At 36.3% G+C, this 19708-nt stretch overlaps 3 protein-coding genes across 3 annotated transcripts; 1 reads left to right on the plus strand and 2 right to left on the minus strand.

Moving 5' to 3' along the window:
• The first annotated feature begins 9 nt into the window (after nt 1-9).
• Nucleotides 10-17701, plus strand: proser3 (proline and serine rich 3). The gene is given in 16 exon segments (XM_048159880.1): nt 10-89; nt 396-426; nt 519-630; nt 2842-2911; nt 2914-3136; nt 8326-8480; nt 8629-8735; nt 10825-10910; nt 11666-11799; nt 12112-12317; nt 13234-13703; nt 13810-13999; nt 14782-14816; nt 14818-14945; nt 15781-15862; nt 17529-17701. Coding segments are annotated over 15 exon segments (2049 nt in total). The 5' UTR covers nt 10-89; nt 396-406; the 3' UTR covers nt 17560-17701.
• LOC125248183 (C3a anaphylatoxin chemotactic receptor-like) lies at nt 4765-6881 on the minus strand. Its single transcript, XM_048159881.1, has one exon. It carries the CDS (start codon nt 6692-6694, stop codon nt 5663-5665), a length of 1032 nt encoding a protein of 343 aa, XP_048015838.1. The 5' UTR covers nt 6695-6881; the 3' UTR covers nt 4765-5662.
• hspb6 (heat shock protein, alpha-crystallin-related, b6) lies at nt 17702-19467 on the minus strand. Its single transcript, XM_048159885.1, has 3 exons — nt 19127-19467; nt 18548-18670; nt 17702-18378 (listed from the first exon to the last, which is right to left on the minus strand). Exons 1-3 carry the CDS (start codon nt 19283-19285, stop codon nt 18211-18213), a joined length of 450 nt encoding a protein of 149 aa, XP_048015842.1. The 5' UTR covers nt 19286-19467; the 3' UTR covers nt 17702-18210.
• Nucleotides 19468-19708: the final 241 nt, after the last annotated feature.

Here is a 19708-nt window from a genome sequence, read left to right on the forward strand (position 1 = left end):
TTGGTTGGTCAACTGTCTTCGACAACAATGTAAACAATAGTTTTCTGACTACATATCCCAGGATTCAACACGGCCACACAATTCGAAAAGTAAGCGGAGATACTTTCTTGAGTAAAATCAAACATACAACAAATTTGCAATGAGTTTGTGTTTATATTCTGATATGTATTGTTTTTAAGATTTTAAATAGCGTATATCTGACTAAATACGGAGCTAAATGACCGTTTAATCCCCTAGTAATGTACTCACGCGACGGTTAAGATACAGTTGACGCTCGTGCAACATAAACACCGGATCATAATGTAGTTTCACCAAACTGTGTCTTTATTTAGATATTCATGGAAATCCTACAGTATGATGAAACTCCACTTGCGTTCTTTGTTTTTATTGAGCAGAACAGGTTTGCATGAAAACTATGAGATCAAGGTGGGTTGGATGTCAAATGCTGTCAGACTCTCAGATTAATCTGGATTAACGTTATATCAGGTTGATGTAAAACATTTTGTCACTTCTCTTAGCGGTGGAGCTGTGTTCACAAGACAGAATCCATTTCCTCCAGATCCTCCTTTGTCCAGGAGCCACTACAGCCCCTCTAGATCCAGAAAAATCCCAAAGCAACAAAGAAGGCTGGTGAGAGAAGTGTATTTACATTACATTGGATACAGTGCTTGTAGATTACAATTGGCAAACACGTGGAATAGCATACTACCATCTGTATAATGTACACAGCATGTGCATTTTGAATGTTAAACAATTCATTTTAAAATAAAAAATGACTATATGGAAGAGTATTACTTCTTGAAACATTCATCATTGGATAGTGAATTGTGTTTCACATACTGTGTTTTAAATAGTAGGCATTAGGCAGTATGCACTATATACTGTGCACTATTCAGTAAGTAGAAAACTAGATTTATATTCAAGAGTCACCTGAACTGCATTTAAAGGTGCAATATGTAATATTTTTGCAGTAAAATATCCAAAAGTGTTATATATCTTGAGTACTTACAATATCCCAAATGTTTCCAACTATTTGTAAATCGTGAGAAAATTGCAATTTTAACCAAGGCTCCGGGACGTGTGAGGAGTCGCCTGTCAATTGCGTCATACCCGCGTTACCCTCGGTTTCCGGTTTTATTTTATAGAAACCATGGAAACAACAAAGACGCCTTTATATTTACATGTTTTAATAGACAAGGGAACAACTGTTTTGATATATTTATAGACGGAAAATGAATTGTTGTTATATAGCTCAACATGTTTAGTCTTATTGTTTAAATCTAATTTTCTTGATTTTTTTTGTGTGTACCATGCTTTACCATGCCTCAGAGAAAAACACTATTTTGTCAAGTAGCTAACATAGCATAATCAGATGCAGCTTTATTTTTAGTAACAGTAATACAGCATTTTCTCCATCACACAATATGTTTTAAAATTAATTGCATGCCATTTATCAACACAAGCCATCCAGCATTTAATATGATATTCTAAAATCGATCTATCTTACTGCAGTGTGCAACAAGTGTCTCGCAGCAGCCGCTGAGCGAACGCACAGAGTAACGTTATAACATAATTTTCAACACACTCAAATGTATCTAATATGATAAACAGAGCTGCGTTACATCATACTCATGACCGAAAAAGCGGAAGCGGCGCCGGTGACTGTGTCATAATAAAAGTTCTGCTGCTCATGAGGCGTGTGTTCGCTCCAGTGGCCTCGTTCAGCTCCAACAACACTCAGTCCTGCTCTGCTTCATACTACAGTAACGTTAATAATCGCATCCATTAACATGATTTCTTCCCAGGTCCTATCCCTATTCTTTTGCACTGTCCGTTGAGATGGAGACCACATCTCCCAAGATTCCGCGCTCAAACTTGGCGTCATCAAGCTACGCCTTTGTTTTGAATAGGCCTCTAGCGACCTCTAGCGGACAAAATTATTACATATTGTACCTTTAAAGGTGCTCTAAGCGATCCTGGGTGGAGTAACTCCCTGTTGACGTTCGAAGTGTTGTCAAACAAAACAGAGGCTAGCTAGACCCTCCCTCCTCCTCCTCCTCCCCCTCCCCTCCGTGCTTCCTGAAACAGTCATGAACGCGCATTTAAAATCATTTTTGTCGGTTATTGGCTGGAGCATGTTTATTATGTTTTGTGGTCCAGGCTGCACCAGGTAGTTTTTGTTGCCGTTTTTGGAGCTTGTGGCGACTACAGATACTGCGTTTTTTTACAGTGTGTTCAGGGGACAGGCAGCTAGCGGATAGTGAGGAGATGTTTGCTGTATGTGACAAAAAATGTTTTGGCCTAAAAACGCATGACATCACTTAGAGCACCTTTAAGTCAACATGAAACAGAAGTTGTGATAGTCTTTTCTTCCCTATAGACCTTATTCTTAGCAACGCCATCTTTGATTTCTAATGAGAATGAAAGTGAGACTGTGACATACATCTCTTCAGTGGGTTGCAATGTAATTTAATGTGTTTTTGGATTGTTCTGAGGATGAAACAGTGCAAAATATATTTCCAAGGAATTTCAGTAGACAAAAAAAAAAAAAAACCTCCAGACAACATGAGCTGTGGAAAATTATAAGTGATCTAGAAACTTTATACAGCTTTTAACAGTGGGTACCATTGAAAACATGGTAAGTCTATCTCTCACAGTCTCGCTTTCATACCTGTCAGTTTTTTATGTATTTGTATTTGTGCTTTTGATGTATATCCGAGTGTGATGGCTTCTTGTACAAAAAAAAAAAAAACCTTATATATATATATACTGCAAATATTCAATGGCTTTAACTTACAAAAGCACATGCCGATGTTGTCTTTTTTGCATTGCACATTGCAGGCCTTGAGTCCTGTCCGGTTTGCTGAGCCACCCAGTCCTCCAGATCCTCCTACTCAGACATCACCATTGAGACGGAAGACCAGGATATTCATGAAAGATCACGTAGTGTCCTGCTCTGCCCTCCTTCGACTACTGAACGCCAGCTGAGCTTCTCAGAGTCTTGGCCTTCTACTGACCTGAGCTGCTCCACAGACAACACTAACGCTTCTCCTTGCTCTGAAGCTCAGATGCAAGCCATGAGAAACATGGTTTCACCAGTGACAACGGGGGCAAAGGAACCCACAGTTCTTGCAAAGTAAGAGAAATCTCTCTTTGATTATAAATAAAACTTTGATTTGAAGCAAAATAATATTTGAAAATCAGAAAACAAATCTGTATATATACTTTTATGAGGCTGATCTGAACTACCAATCCCAGGAAGCAACAATAATATACAACTAATGACTAGAATTGATTGGAGTATAAAATACTCTATATAATTATTGCCAAAATGTCCAATATACACACCCATTCAAAAGTTTTTTTTGTTTTTTTGTTTTTTTTTTTACTTCAGAAATTGTTTTATTCAGCAGGGATACATTAAACTTGAAAGTGGCATTAAAGACATTTATAATGAAAAAATGTATCAAGCTTCCCACAAAAATATGAAGCAGCACAACCGTTTTATAATAATAGTAAATGTTTCTTGAGCAGAAAATCATCATATTAGAATGATTTCAGAAGGATCATGTGACACTGAAGACTGAAGTAATGATGCTGAAAATTCAGCTTTGATCACAGGAATATATTACAATAGAAAACATCTATTTTAAATTGTAATAATATTTAACATTATTACTGATTTTACTGTATTTTTGATTAAATAAATATAGCCTTGGTGAGCATACGAGACTTCTTTTTTTTTAAAAAAACATTTAAAAAATCTTGGTCATGTTAAGTCTGTTTAAACATTATTAAAAAACAGTTTCTCTATCAAGAAAATGAATGAGTTTTTTACATCTAGAACTGGACTTTGTTGTCAAAAATAAGGTAATTTCACACCATTTTCTATGCAGTAAACCATGCATTTGAAATCTGAACCTGAGCAAGAAAGAGATTTGAAAATAAGAATGGAAAAAAAAACGAGAATGAGAGATGGGGCACAATACAAAAAAGAGCTCAAAATAATATCACTGAAGGTTTATGACTGGGAAAGCGCTTTAGGACCCGCATTTATATTAGAAAAGCTTTCCAGCGCTGGAGAGAGCTAAACGTGAAGGCCTGAAAACAGACGCAGAGGCTGCTTTGATTCTGCTCCACATGTGAGTAACGCTTACGCTGGGTGTCATTGATTATCTGGAGCTGCTGTGCTGTTTGCGACTAACAACGCATTCTCGTTTGTATTTACTCTTGTGTACTGTACATTCATTTTTTGTGCTTCCTTGTCATTCGTTCAACCTCGTTCGTGAAGCATTTTTTGTGCATCAGCTGTGATAAACAGACACCCACTATCACATTGCGTGTGTGACAGCGGCCAGATAGAGTTGTGCAGTTAAACCACTACATACTGAAAACCGCTAGAGAATGAGGTGTTTAGCATCATCATTCGGCTCACAAGCCAGCGGCGATCGTGCCAGGGTTCGAGACTGACTCGGAGAAGGGTGGTTAGGATTGGAGTTTGAGTTTAAAGGGGTGGGTTTGTTTGGGTTGATTTCAAATATCAACAGTGTTCAACAACGAATCTGAGAAATCGCATACAGCACCTTTAACTAAACATCATTTATTAGATTAGCCTCATTTAAACCGATTTCTACACCACTGACCTGCAATCCTGAGAAACTCATCTGAAATTCTCAGAAAGAGGCATACTTTCCTTACCGCTCTGCATACAACGGCCTTACTAATGTGATGTTAGGCCTAAAAATAAATATTATGTTAGGCCTCAAATAATGGATATGCATGTTGATATGCAAAAAAAATAAAATAAATAAATAAATAAAAATTCCTCTCCCAACATTGGCTGAATGTAACTTTCTATGAATTTTGCAGCAGTCTCGTTTGTTTTTATATTACATATGCACAAATTACACATATTAATGAATGTTTTTGTATAAAAATCTAAATAGCATTGACCCTTTTCACATTTCCGGGGTTTCTCAGTCGTCATAGTTGGATAAACTTCTATAGCGATGAATGAGAGGCTTCATTAAATATATTTGTGTTCGCATTTGCTCAAATAGCAAAAGAAAACTGCCACACGTTTTCACAACTTTCAAAAAGAGGAAAAAAATATAGAGAGACTGACAACAGAAGAGAGAAAGATGTCGATTTTACTGTCACTTCCACAGTCATTGTATTCTCAGTGCAGCATTAACTATTTTTTTTTTTTTTTTTTTTTTTGTAATTTGATGCAAAGGTAATATAATACAAAGTATAGAGTTATACATATTATACATAATAAAAAAAAAAAAAGAAAATATAAAAAAAACTTTGCAGGATTTACAATGCTGATGACCGTTAAAACGTCATCACAGTCTGTGAAAAAGGTCAATTGTCACAATTTGGTTGCAATGAGGAGAAACAGATCTAAATGCAGCAGTCTGTATTTTATTAACAAAAGAAACAGAGAATAACAAACTTGAACAAAGTGAAGCAGAACTTACAATGAACTGAAAGAAAAACAGGGCTGAAATAGACAAAACAAACCAATCAAAGAAACATGAAACACCATGTGACCACGTAATCAAACAGTTTGTAACCTACAAAGACTAACAGAAACAAGAGAAAACTGAGGCACAGAACTGAAACTGATAGTTATGGTGGTCACAATCATTTAGTTTTTCTACATATCTAACAATTCAAAGGTGTTTTTTGTGTTCTGCTCGTCCTTTTGTATCTGCCTTCCTTTAAAGATCAGATGTTCTTCAGAAAACGCTGTCTCCAACACCAGCAGCAGAGACTGTTTCAGCTTCTTCTTATATTCATCACACATGAACACATAGAGAATGGGGTTCAGACAGCTGTTTAGAAAAACCAGATAGTGACTGAACACAAATGCTGTCAGAAATACTTCATCACTGGCACCCCAGTTATCCATTTTTATTACAAAAAAAATGCAAACATGGTATGGAAAGCAACATATGAAAAAAGTCAGGATGATAGCGATAATGACCCGGTACGACCTGTGCTGCTTCCCTATTCTGAGGCGTTTGATTCGTACTCCAACAGCAATGTGTGAAGATGCAATGATCAGGAAGGGGATGAGAAAGCCTACAAAAAATTCATATGTGACCAGAAATGTAGTAGGAAACTCATTCACGAAGAAAGGGATGCTGCAGCTGATGGATAAAACCCACACAATCACGCAGATGATCCTGGCTCTCAGTACAGTTCGGTTATTTTGAGCCCAAACAACCATTGTTGTGCACAGACATCGGTCCAGACTGATCACTACAAGAAAATAAATGCTAGCAAACTGGTTCAGTGATATCACCATGGAGATAACGTACATTAAGGATGAAAAGTTGACAATAAAAGGTAATATCATCATGGATAATATGAAGATGAAGTCTGCAATCGCCAAGTTGAGAAACCAAATAGAGTTGACTGTCGTCTTCATTCTGCAGCCAGTCAGAAATATGACAAGCCCATTTCCAATGAAACCAACAATGAAGGTAGCAATGAAAATGCATATTAAAAAGATCGCAAAGCACTCCATAGGCTGCATAGTGGTATTGTTTGTTGTGCCTCCGGTCAAGTTTTCAGGTCCAAAACTTGTGTTTTCTACACAAAGAAAAAAGAGAGAAGACAAGTGAGGGCTGCTTCTGGGTCTGTTTCGCATCATCTTAACATTGTGATGTTTCATGTGCAACATAATTTTTCCATGCGGTACCAAACACCAAAATCACATTTTCCTAAAATTTTGGATATAAAAACCTAAAATAAAACTTTTTGTTGTTGTTGTTGTTTTCAAATCTTGATCAATTAAACAATTGAAACGCATCAACAGGAAAAGCAAAAAACAAAAACAAAAAAACCCCAAAACTTTCTTTTCCATAAACTGCCAGAAGGATATTAAACTACAGGACCTCACATTATTTCTGCTGTTTGATTTCATCTTTAAAGAAATATTTTGTCTTGGCAAAACATTTTTGGCATTGTCCTCACACTTTATGTGGCCATTACTGTGGAAATCAGTCACTTCATCACTTAATTTTTAGTGAGAAGATATAACAAATTGTGAAAAATGAGTGAATTGTGAATCAAAGCAATGTCACAAAATTGGCTAACTGACTGAGTTTTAAAAACAAGCTAAATATTGAAAAATGCACTTATTAGCAGGACTAAACTCAAGACTTTTATAGTTCACCATAAAATGAAAATTGTAGTCATTATTCACTCACCCTGGTGTTATTCTGATGTCCAATGCCCTTTTTCTTTTTCGGATCACAAATGGAGAATTAAAAAAAAAAAAAAAAAAAAAAAACCTTTCATGCTCGTCCATATTAAAGCTTGATACTGGTCGCTATTTACTGCCTTTATATGGATGAGCACAAGTTGGACATTTTTTTTTAAATTCTCCTTTTGTGGTCTGAAAAAGAAAGAGGGGCATACAGCATTAAACAAAACCAGGGTGAGTAAATAATGACTTCATTTCATTTTAGGGTGGACTATCCCTTTAATGTTTATACAGTGTAATTGTGGAAAAAGACCAATTCACACTGCACTGACAGACGCAGACCAACGGCGACAGTCACCAGATTACAGCACCTCACTTATCAAACATTCTAAATCCAATTCAGCGTGTTCAGACGGCGAAAACAAGCTTTGACAGACGCCAACAGTCTCTGACGGGTAACACACTGATCCTGACAAAACCCTGACGAAGTGGCTGTTGACGTCTATTGGTGTGAATGGGCCTTTAGATGCAATACAGAAAGCAAACAGATTGAATAAAGAAGACCAAATGCAATTCAGTCTAACATTACGATGCTGTCACTCCAGCAGTTATAGGTTATATTTTTAAATATATTTTGTACATTTACTACATTCTGAGAGGTGTTTAAAAAAAACATGAATAATACCCATATTCATTTCTTACCCATGTTTGAGCTGTTAATGCACTGGGACAAGCCGAGTCTTGATCTTGGTATGTCTTCTCAGTGTTGCTGACAGATTGTTGGTTTTATTCCAGACAGCAAACCCTGATACTACATTAATAGATTGATTTGCTGTACTGATAAGGACCATTAACAGACTTGATGAAATGATTACAGATGTATATGGCATCACAGTGGGTAGTGGGCATGTACCATACAGCAAGAGCCTTTCCTGCCACAGAAGTGTTCCTGTAGCTCAAACACAGAGCATGGTGCTAGCTTTCAATTTGATTGCATGAATTAATAAAAAATTATATACCTTAATGCAGCCTTTATGTTTACAATGAAAGAATGTATTGTTGCTTGTTCATTATATGACATCCTTCTTGCAATTAAACCCTTCAAGGTATATTGAACGCTTCCGTTTTGGAAAGCCTCAGAGTCGAGAGGAAAGACGGCTTCAGGCAACTGAGGGAAGAGATGATCAGCCGTTTTGGTGGATGTCCACATCCCCTCCATCCACTTCAACACCAACACAAACATCAGAGAATCATATCAGAGGTGTGTTGACCCAGTTCACTGAGTCATGAATGTACTACTTTTAATAATACATCTGTCATTTTTAGTTTGGGTTGATAATATAAAGAATTTCAGATCACACTTTTCCTTTGTACTTAGTCTTTTTCGTGTGTGTATATCCTGTGTTTAGATCTCCTGAACGATGACCCTGCCAGCTTCCAGAGCCCAGTCTCACAGCCACTGCATGATGAAACCACACTGTCTTCAGCTAGACACATGCTTGACCTCAGTATGCTGGTACGTTTTGCATAAATTTGACCAACTGATTTGCCTGAAAGAGCTGAAGTCATTTTGGCCATATGTTAAAGAGAACACCAAATAATTTTCAGTTTGTTATATTGCTTATATTGATGTAGGTCTTATATATGATGCAGTTGCATTTGAATTGTGTTTATAAAGTAAATGAGAGGAATGCTAGATATTTTGTCTCATGTTGCCAGAGTTATGCAGTATGGTGGATGATTGTTGCCATCTAGTGGTGGTAGCTGGAAAATCAGCAAAAGATGCATTAAATTGATCAAAAGTGACAGTGAAGACATTTAAAATGTTACAAAAGATTTTTATTTCAAATAAATGCTGTTCTTTTTGAACAGTTATTTTAAATTGTAATGATATGTCATACTGTTTTTACTGTATTTTTAATCAAATAAATACAGCCTTGGTGAGCATAAGATACATCTTTCAAACACATTAAAAATTTTACAGACCCAAAACATTTAAACAGTACTTTGTAGGTGTGTGTATGTGTATATATACACAGGACAGGATTGTAATGGTTTGTTGAACTTCCTGTCTTTCATGTTGCAATAATGTAAACGGCTCTAGAATGCCTCAGCATTAAAGGAAGAAGAACTCACTTAGACATAATCAAACCACTTAATATAAAGCAGTGTCTGTTCAGCATCAAACGTTATGTATTTATAAATTCCCCACAGCAGAGAGTTGTTATGCAACCCTTGGCACAGATTCCCTGTTTTGAGTTGCAGGATGGCACTCATGGTCTTGTCCTCAGCATGCCTGATGGAAAATATCCCAGGCTGTCCCTAAATGTCAGTACCTGGTCATAAAGCACTGACATATAGTGACTGTTATTACTGGTGACATTATTAGAATTGTTGATAATCTAATAGATTTCCACCACATTTCTTTCAAGACATTATCTTAATCCTTCAGGAATGATCTGATTTACATTTTAAAATATATTAAAATATGAAGTTATTTTAAATTGTAATATGTCACAATATTAAATAATGTTATACTGTATTTTGGATATAAAATTTCAAATAAATGCAGCCTTGGTGAGCATAAGATACTTTTTAAAGGGTTAGTTCACCCAAAAATGAAAAAAAAAAAAAATATATATATATATATATATATTACTTACCCTCATGTCATTCCACACCCGTAAGACCTTCATTAATTTTTGGAAATTAAGATATTTTTGTTGAAATCCTGATGGCTCCGTGAGGCCTGCATAGCCAGCAATGACACTTCCTCTCTCAAGATCCATAAAGGTACTAAAAACATATTTAAATCAGTTCATGTGAGTACAGTGGTTCAATATTAATATTATAAAGCGCAGAGAATATTTTTGGTGCACCAAAAAAAAAACTAAATAACAACTTATTTAGGGATGGCCGATTTCAAAACACTGCTTCAGGAAGCATCGGAGCATAAATGAATCAGCGTATCGAATCATGATTCGGATCGCGTGTCAAACTGCCAAACTGCTGAAATCATGTGACTTTGGCGCTCTGAACAGCTGATTCATAACGCTAATTCATAATGCTCCGAAGCTTCCTGAAGCTTCCTGAAGCAGTGTTTTGAAATCGGCCATCACTATATAAGTCCTTTTTTTTTTTTTTTTTTTGGCGCACCAAAAATATTCTCGTCGCTTTATAATATTAATATTGAACCACTGTACTCACATGAACTGATTTAAATATGTTTTTAGTACCTTTATGGATCTTGAGAGAGGAAATGTCATTGCTGTCTATGCAGGCCTCACTGAGCCATCGGATTTCAACTAAAATATCTTAATTTGTGTTCCGAAGATTAACAAAGGTCTTACAGGTGTAGAACGGCATGAGGGTGAGTAATTAATGACAAAATTTTCATTTTTGGGTGAACTAACCCTTTAAAAATATTACTGATCCCAAACTTTTGTATGGTGGTGTGTGTGTGTGTGTGTGTGTGTATATATATATATATATATATATATATATATATATATATATATATTATTATTATTATTAAAATTAAAATATTATTATATATTTTGAAATGTTATTTATTCCTGTAATCTCCAAAACAAATTTTCTACCAGTCATTATCTGAATCATCGCAGTGTGACCAAGCAGAACCAGAGATACTGCAGCTACAGGAACGGGCCAACAGTTTACTGCAGAGGAGGTGAGCCCCTCACCACACATACTGTAAACACACACTCACTCAAGAGGGGAAATGTCATTTTGCAAGTGATAAATAACCACCAACATGTTTAGTTTCCTGCCAATGTCAGTACTGAATGTTCAAGTGTGAAAGTCTATACAGGAGTTTCACAATCAAGTGAGTTTTATTACCTATATTCAGCAAGCACACAATAAATTGATCAAAAGTCAAGTCACCTTTATTTATGTAGCGCTTTATACAATACAGATAGTTTCAAAGCATATTTACAGTGATAAACAGGAAAATAATGATTCAGTAATGCAAACAGAGTTTAATTCTGCTGTAAAGCAGCTCTGAAAAGAAAAAATAGTGTCATCGTTGATTTGTTTAGCTGAGATCTGTTCAGTGTTGTTTTAGTTCTGTTCAGTAACTGTATAAAGTTCATCAATATGAAATAAGTTAAATTCATCTAAAAAGCAGCTGTGAAATTGACAATAAAGACATTTTATAATGTTATAGTGTTTTTAGTAACAAGATGGTCTTTCATGTTGCTTTATTAAAAAGTTAAAAGTCTTAACTAAGAATTAATACTACAAGGAATTTCATTCACTCCATATCATGGTTGAATTCCTGATTCTGATTGGTTGATGAATTTTCTTTAACCTCACAGCAATGAAGTACTGTATATTGGTTGTTGCATTATTCCACCTTGGGATTTCACTTCAGAGTAATTAGCTTTGAATAGTTTACATGACATTTAATCCATGTGTTTTCAGTGAGCATTCCTTCAGCATTGGCTCCGTGCCCATCAGCTCTGAGGGTCTGGGCTGCTCTGATTTCTCCTCCCCCGTAAGCACTGACGAGCCGGTCCGAAGACCTGTCGTGTCCACCTTAATGGGCTCAACCAATAGTAAGTAACAGTTGTAACGCACAAAAAACATCAACATATTTAGTGTATGTTATGTGACATGCCACATCCTATTTATCTTTTTCAGAACATCTGTGTGTTGATGATTTCAAAAACACATCCTTATCAGATTAAAATGCACCTCTTACCACAAATGCAGAAAAAAAGAAGAAGTGGTTTTGCAGACTTGCTCAGTTAACTAAAAACAAACAGAAAAAGGGTATAATTGCCTTTTTGGCCTGCTAGGTATTTATATTAGTGTAATAAAAGTGCTTTAGAGCTCTTTGTTTGTTTGTTTGTTTCTCTCTCTTTAAGGGGTTTTAGAGCCAAGTTTGCGTGAGGGAATGTTTTTTCCTCCAGCAGTTGGTTCTGAGGGGTCAGGTGTCCGTCGCGAAGATGACATCCTGTTTCAGTGGCGTCTGAGGAGGAAGATGGAACAGGCCAGACAATGGCTTCAGGAGGCCCCTTCCCACAATTCTGTTCTCCATAGACCTCTGTCACACACTGTAGGAACAAACCAGGTGAACTAATGCCTCAGTGCACATCAGAGTTACTTCTTGTGTATGTATAATATGTAATATGTACCCAAAAGTCAAATGTTTAAAAACATTTTTGGATATTGCGGTTCTTTGCCAGATAATATAATATAATATAATATAATATAATATAATATAATATAATATAATATAATATAATATAATATAATATAATATAATATAATATAATATAATAATTCAAGATTGCACCTAATATAATATACCATTTAAAATACATTTGATCAAAGCTGTATTTTCAGCATCATTACTCCAGTCTTCAGTGTCACATGATCCTTCAGAAATCATTCTAATATGCTGATTTGCTGCTCAAGAAACATATTTTTTTATTTTCAGTGTTGAAAACAGTTTTGCTGCTTATATTATTGTGGAAACTGCTACATTTTTTTTTTTCAGGAATCTTTGAGGAATAGAAAAGAACAACATTTATTTGAAATATAAATATTTTGTAACATTATAAATATATTTTCTGTCACTTTTGATCAATTTAATGTGTCCATGCTGAATAAAAGTATTAAAACAAATCTTTTGAATGGAATAGAATATAATATAATTAACATAAAAGTGATATTTAAACATATTAATATTTTTGGGAAATATTTGTGTATGATATGACACATTAATTTGTAATGTTTTAAACATTTTCTTAAATTACATCCACCAGATAAATGTGTGCCATAATAATAACATTTCATTTGATGCACTGCCTTGACGTATAAACAATAACACATGGGAATTGTTTTAAAGTTTAAATAAACTGCATTTATTTAACATTGTTTTTGTTCCTAAATGGAACCCATCAGTTTCAGGTTTTCACATTTACTTTATGCAGATTTGAAAACATTTTTAACAAATACATTTTTCTTCTGTTTCCTTTTAAAAGGCACAACGTAGCACTTTAAACAGCACACCTCATCAGAGAGCTAATCTCTCATTCACTCCGGTCACCTTCGCTAGCCTCGATCCTCCAGTCCCTGAGTCTGCTCTTCCTATTTCAAGCCCTAGCATCTCCAGACTCCAGCCTGATGTCACCCGGGAGCAACCAGACCCCGATATCCAACCCAAACCCCTTCCCCAGCGCTCCAGGAAGACTGTCAAAAAGAATCTGGAAACCTCTTCTGTCCAACCACAACATCACAAGCAAATCAGAACACACGTCGGCATCCCAGAAACCACAGAAAAGCACAGCAGAATGCAGAGGTCCTCTTCTCCATCTCCACAGACTTCTGATAGCACAGAGGACCGGTGGCCGGCAATTCAGGAGAAGGAAGTCACTGTAGTCAAAAGACAGACTGAAAACGAGAGACGTGAGAAGAAGATGGCACCTTTAAGCCGAAAGAAGAAATCTGAAAGGTATTTTAGATGTTTTACATAATTGTCCTAAACAGACTGTGACCAAGTAATTGTAATATTAATGTTTAATATTAAACTTGTGCAAATGATTTTCTTGCATTTCTAGACATGAAGGCGAGCGAGGCAGCATTCCAGTGAGGGTCAGAAATTCTAGGGGTCATGAAGGAGTCAATCGCAAACCAGAGGAGCCGATTGTAAAAAGCAGGTGGCAGGAAGAGGGTCAAAGTTCGACACGAGGAGGACCGTCTGGAAATCGAGCACCACCACCCTCACCTATACACAATGCTTTGGGGCAGGTTTGTGTGCTTTTTTTGTGATGCATTACAAGTTTTTGAAGTTGTTGAGACATGATCTTTTAGTTTGTAAGCGATTGAGTGAATGCAAAAGGGTTAAATGTTCATTTTGAATTAAAGGAATGGTTCACCCAAAAATGAAAATGATCCCATGATTTACTCACCCTCAAGCCATCCTAGGTATATATGACATATATATCTTCTTTCAAACGAACACAATAGGAGATTTATTAAATAATATTCTCGCTTTTCCAAGCTTTATAATGGTAGTGAAGGGGAAGTGAGATTTTGAAGCCCAAAAACGTGCATCCATCCATCATGAATATAATCCATACATCTCCAGGGGGTTAATAAAGGCCTTCTGAAGTGAAGCGATGAGTTTTGTAAGAAAAATATCCATATTTAAAACTTTATTAACTATAATAACTGGCGTTAGGCAGACAGCCATACTCATCGATTTGCTGCGGAAGAGTCGACGCATGACGCAATGACGAACATGAAAGCACAGAAGATAGAGAAAATCAAAACACCGGTCACAAATTAGAAGTCTAAAATGAGAATTTTTAAAGAGAAAAAAATGGAGCTTGAGTTTGTTGCCCAGCCCTATTTGTTTGAACCATGAGAGGTGTCTAAGCTTACAGTACTCCTACATCCTGCGTCATGCATTGCGTCAGAGGTTATGTTTTCGCCGTAAATCGATGCATTCAGGCGTAACTGTAGATTATCACTTATTTTCTTGTGAAACAGTCTAACAAATTGTAATACACTGTCCTTGACATTGACAGGTTGTCTCTGAGGTGCTTTTTGCCGAGACAGATTCCCAAACTCCAAAATTCTTCAGATTCCCCAACATATACCCCACCTCCACCCCCACAATCCCCTGTTGCCTCTTGTTCTGGTGCGCAGCAACCTTTGGAGGTCATAGATCAACTCATGAAGGACGCAGAAGGTAGGACGACCTCATGCACTAGCTGTAAAACTGTATGAAAACGTGTATTTAACAGGTCAAGTAAGGGTTGAGTGTTTTAGCCTGAACCTGTTATAAATAGCATGACTGACCCTTCAGAGTGTGCTTAGAACAGAATGCAATGTAGATTGAACTTATACGAATGATAGTACATTGTTTATGTCAGAAAATAACAAAATATTGTACAATTTAGAAGGTCTTTTTTTTTTTTTCAAATTGTTTGTTTTATTTTAAATATGTAAAAAAAAAAAAAACCTATTTTACTAACAAACAAACTATATTTTACTCTAAAGCCGCGCACACACTTAACGATTGTAAGGCCGATTATGAATGTAAATTGATACTTATGACTGATCAAGTGCTGCATTTACGCGTCCAGAAATACAATAAAACAGTAATAATGTAAAATATCTGTTTTCTATTTTAATATATTTTATAATTTAATTAAATTCCTGTGATGGCTAAGCTGAATTGCTAACATCGTCACTCCAGTCTGCAGTGTTGATTTGATGCTCGAGAAACATTCTATTATAATTCTATTATCACTGTTGAAAACAAGTTTCTGCTGCTTAATATTTTTATATTTATTTATATATGTGGAAACCGTGATGTTCTTTTTTTTTTCCATGATTCTTTGATGAATAAAAATGTTTAAAAGAACAGCATTTATATTTGTAACAATGAAACAGTCCTTACTGTCATGTCATCTTTAAAAAAATTGTACTGACCTAGAAACTATTGAAGTGTATATGTGTATTATAACTAGAGAAACAAGTTTTTTTCACTCTTTCCTGATATCACATATTTTACATAACAGACTCAGATGGGCAGGAGTTTGAAGACGATCCTTTGTTGCAAGTCCTCAGACAGCAGAGGAAATGGGTGAAGGAAAAACTTGGGTGAGAATATCTACACTTTATCTGTTAGACACAGTGTTGGGGGTAGCACGTTAAAAGTTATTTATGTTAATTTATGTAAAAGTTAATTATGTAAACAGATTACTTTTTCAAGTAACTAGTAAAGTAATGCATTACTTTTACATTTACAAAAACAGTTTAGTTTTTTAAATAAGTAACGCAAGTTACTTTGTTTTCCCTGCACCAACGACAGCTCTCCATATGTTAAAGGTGGTAAAGAGGATGTTTTGTTTATACATTTTTGCAATATTACTTGAAACTGTCTTTATTAAGGGATAAAAGACTATTTATTAGGTGCACTGAAAGGCCTTAAAAACATCAGCCAAGCGTTTACGCGTTCATCGCGTAAACGATTGGCCCTCTCTTGTACAGCCATTTGAGAGACATGCGCTATTGGTCCTCTGTTAATCACTGCCATACGTTCCTTGTAAACGCGCGGCTGCGCGCTCTAGTAACTTTCAACACTACATGCGCCGCATGCAATGTTTTTGTCAGGAGACAGGAGTAACAATGCAGATTACGAGGTGAGTCCGACATAAGATCCACTAGTGTGTGCGCGGCTAACTTTTAAGGCCGATTATGAATGTAAATTGATACTTATGACTGATTGCGCTCAAACGCGTCCAGTCAGTTGCTTTCAGTCTGCGATTACAGTCGGTGTTCAAATTACCACCTTTAAATTACACAAATGTGCTTTATGTATTTAATCTCACTTTACTAACCAATGTCTTTGCTGCTGACCTTCAATGAACTATTCAACCAAACTAATAAGCGAAAATTACTTCAGGTACACATTTGTGTTTCTTTTACTTTCTTTTCCTATTCTTCTGCAATTCATAATGGTTGCACGCAAGCTGCGCCCTCTGTTACTGAATTTGCATTTCCTCCAGCCTGAAGCTTATTCATTTCACTTTTGGGGCCCTATCATACACCTGACACAATGCGGCGCCAGGCGTGACGCAAATGCATTTGCGCCCATTTGTGCGCCCATGGGCGTGCTGGTCTGAAAACGAAGTGTTTTTCAGGCACATTGTTGGCACGTTGCTATATCAACTGAAACCTGGTCTAAATCTATGTAAATAGCGAATCGGCCATGGTACGAGTGCAACTGGCTTTTAAAGGGAATGGGAGATTCCCCTTAACTCTGATAGATTTATTGCACTTTACACCCAAAACACACCCATTACTAATCAAGAGACTAGGGACAACCATTGTAGACCATGCGCCGGACTCGCCGACCATTTTTCCCATCGTTAAACCAGCAAAAGAGGATTTGGACATGCCCTACGTGCACTTGCCCTGTGCACTTTAATAATATAATATAATACACTATTAAGACCATGCGCTTAGATCATTAAAATAGGGCCTTTGGTGTGAAACGGCCTTTACATTTGCCAAAAATAGATCTTTTTTTTTTTTTTTTTTATTAAAAACAAACAAGCAAGCACAGCTGAGAAAATGTAACGTAAAAGTAATGTATCGCATTAATTTCCATAACTAAGAAACGCAACTAGCTACTGTTTTAGGGAATAGTGCTATATTGTAATGCATTACTTTTAAGAGTAACTTTCCCCAACTCCGGTTAGACATAATTTGTCCACAATTTGTGAATTTCTGTGACTTGATCAATTTTTGTTTTATTTTCCAGCGAGGTTGACATGAGGCTCCAGCAGCTCTGAGGCACACATTTAATACGCCAAAGATGCAACATATGTCAAACACATTATCATGTTTATTTTTGCTGCTATTTATTTATGCTGTTTTATGTTGTGGATTCAAAAATGTTTGAATGTATTTCTAAATAAAGACCTTTGCAAATAATCAAGTGTATTATATTATATTTATTGATATTCAAACTGTACATCACACAAATATTAGATGAACAAAATAACAATTATTTCAATTTAAAAATATGTACAATCCCAACATAGCCTATCAACATTAACTGAATAGTCTGTGCAATCTTGTTAGAGAGGGAGTGTGATATGTGATTCAATGGGTTTGTATGTTTGACGGTGTATGAGCTTTGGATCAGGGGATCCTGTTAATGTGCGGACACTTGCAGGCTGTGCGCTAAACCGACAGCAAGTGCACAGAAAATGTGATACAATCTTCTTTTTGGCTTGGAATCAAATATTTAATGCTGTTGATTTGAGTAGTCCACCGCCACAAGAGGGAGTGAGAGGAGTCTGTTTTGGTCTTTACTATTGCATTATGTGAGAAACTGAGAAGATGAGCGCTTTAAGTGCCTTGCATTAACGTGTTAAGAGAGCAAAGAATCCAAACATGAAACTGTGTGTGTGTGTGTGTGTGTGTGTGTGTGTGGTCCGTCATGGTCCGGTGTGACTTAACAGTCTGGAATTGTCTCCTTGTGTCAGAGGTGCTGAGATTACTAGCATTCCTTCCGGTGACATGGCTGATTCCAGTGCCATGATGTCCACTCCATTTGGGATCCGGTATCGCCGGTTAAACTGACGTGTCACCAGTCCTGAACCATCCTAGGATTGAACGAACACGTATATCACCTTTCATGCTCTTAAAAGTCATGTCTCAGATGTCTAGTACAAAGTGTTTTATTGCTGGGGTAACATCTGATAATCCCTAATGCATTTTAATAAGTCAGTGTTACAAAGGAGGGGGGAAAAAAGAACTTGCTAGGTATCTCACCTTTTTTTGTTCATGTTTTCCCTCAACCACAACATAATCTCCAATCACTTTAACCAGCAGCTCCTCGGGGGTGAAGTGTTTCACATCAACTTGCACAGTAAATCCGTTGTGATCACAGGTAACCTGAGGAGAAAGTGAATTTAATTAATTGCTAATACATTTTTAACATTGCAGAGAAAATTTATTTATTTTTCATGCAAATTTTGGAATTTCTTGTAACAAAACATACTTATTTTTTATAGACTTTATAGCTTTATATTATTACCACTTCTCCTTCTGTTACTAATTATTTAAATTCTTAAAATAAATTATATAAATAGCCTAATTGTTTACTTTAAATGCTTACAGAGAGCAATTTATCAAAAAGTAGTATATCTGTCAACATAATGTTGTTTTGTAAATGTATATTAATTTATCTAGTTACTGTAAAACGCATTTCAATGTATTCATTTTTATTATTTAATAAAATATTATTTTTTTTGTGTGTTTTTATGACAGTTGTGTGTGACAATAACAACTTCAGATTTAACTATTGCAGAAACGGTTACCGTGGTGAATTTTTATAAGAAACATGATTACCTGTGCTGCTCCCGTGTGTTCGGAAACCGGGATTAAAAATTCAGTCGGGGTCCATGAGTAAGGTCCAATCGTCCCATTCAAACGGGGGAACAGCGGCGGGAGAACCCTGTCCCATGGGATACCACTCACCGGGAGTGAAGGAGGCAAGTCGAAGTCCATTCTTTTAGGATGAATGAGGAAAAACAACCACCAAATAGACTAATAATGCTTCAGAGTGTATGACTGCTCGGTTATTATAATGAGAGTCTGTCTTGCGCAACTCTGGGAAAAGAAAGCAGGAAAACTGTTGCTCCTCATGTTAGGAGGAGGTTTATATAGTCTTGAACACCGCCCCTTCACATGAGCTCTTCCTCTAAACAAATGCCATAAATAAGTGAATTGATGGTGCTGTCAGAGATCTGAGATATGCCAAATGTCTTTTAAAGCTGCATTTGTTGTGGAATGCTGTAACCCCTCCCCTTATTCCCATAATGAAAGCACACTGATATCCACCTTATGTAATGATTCGATGGGGAACACGATGGTCTTCGTTCAAATGGTTGCCGTCTCTGTCATCACCTAGGCTATTTTATATTAAGCAAA

This window comes from Megalobrama amblycephala, linkage group LG16 (genome assembly GCF_018812025.1).
Source record: "Megalobrama amblycephala isolate DHTTF-2021 linkage group LG16, ASM1881202v1, whole genome shotgun sequence".
Lineage (NCBI taxonomy): Eukaryota > Metazoa > Chordata > Actinopteri > Cypriniformes > Xenocyprididae > Megalobrama > Megalobrama amblycephala.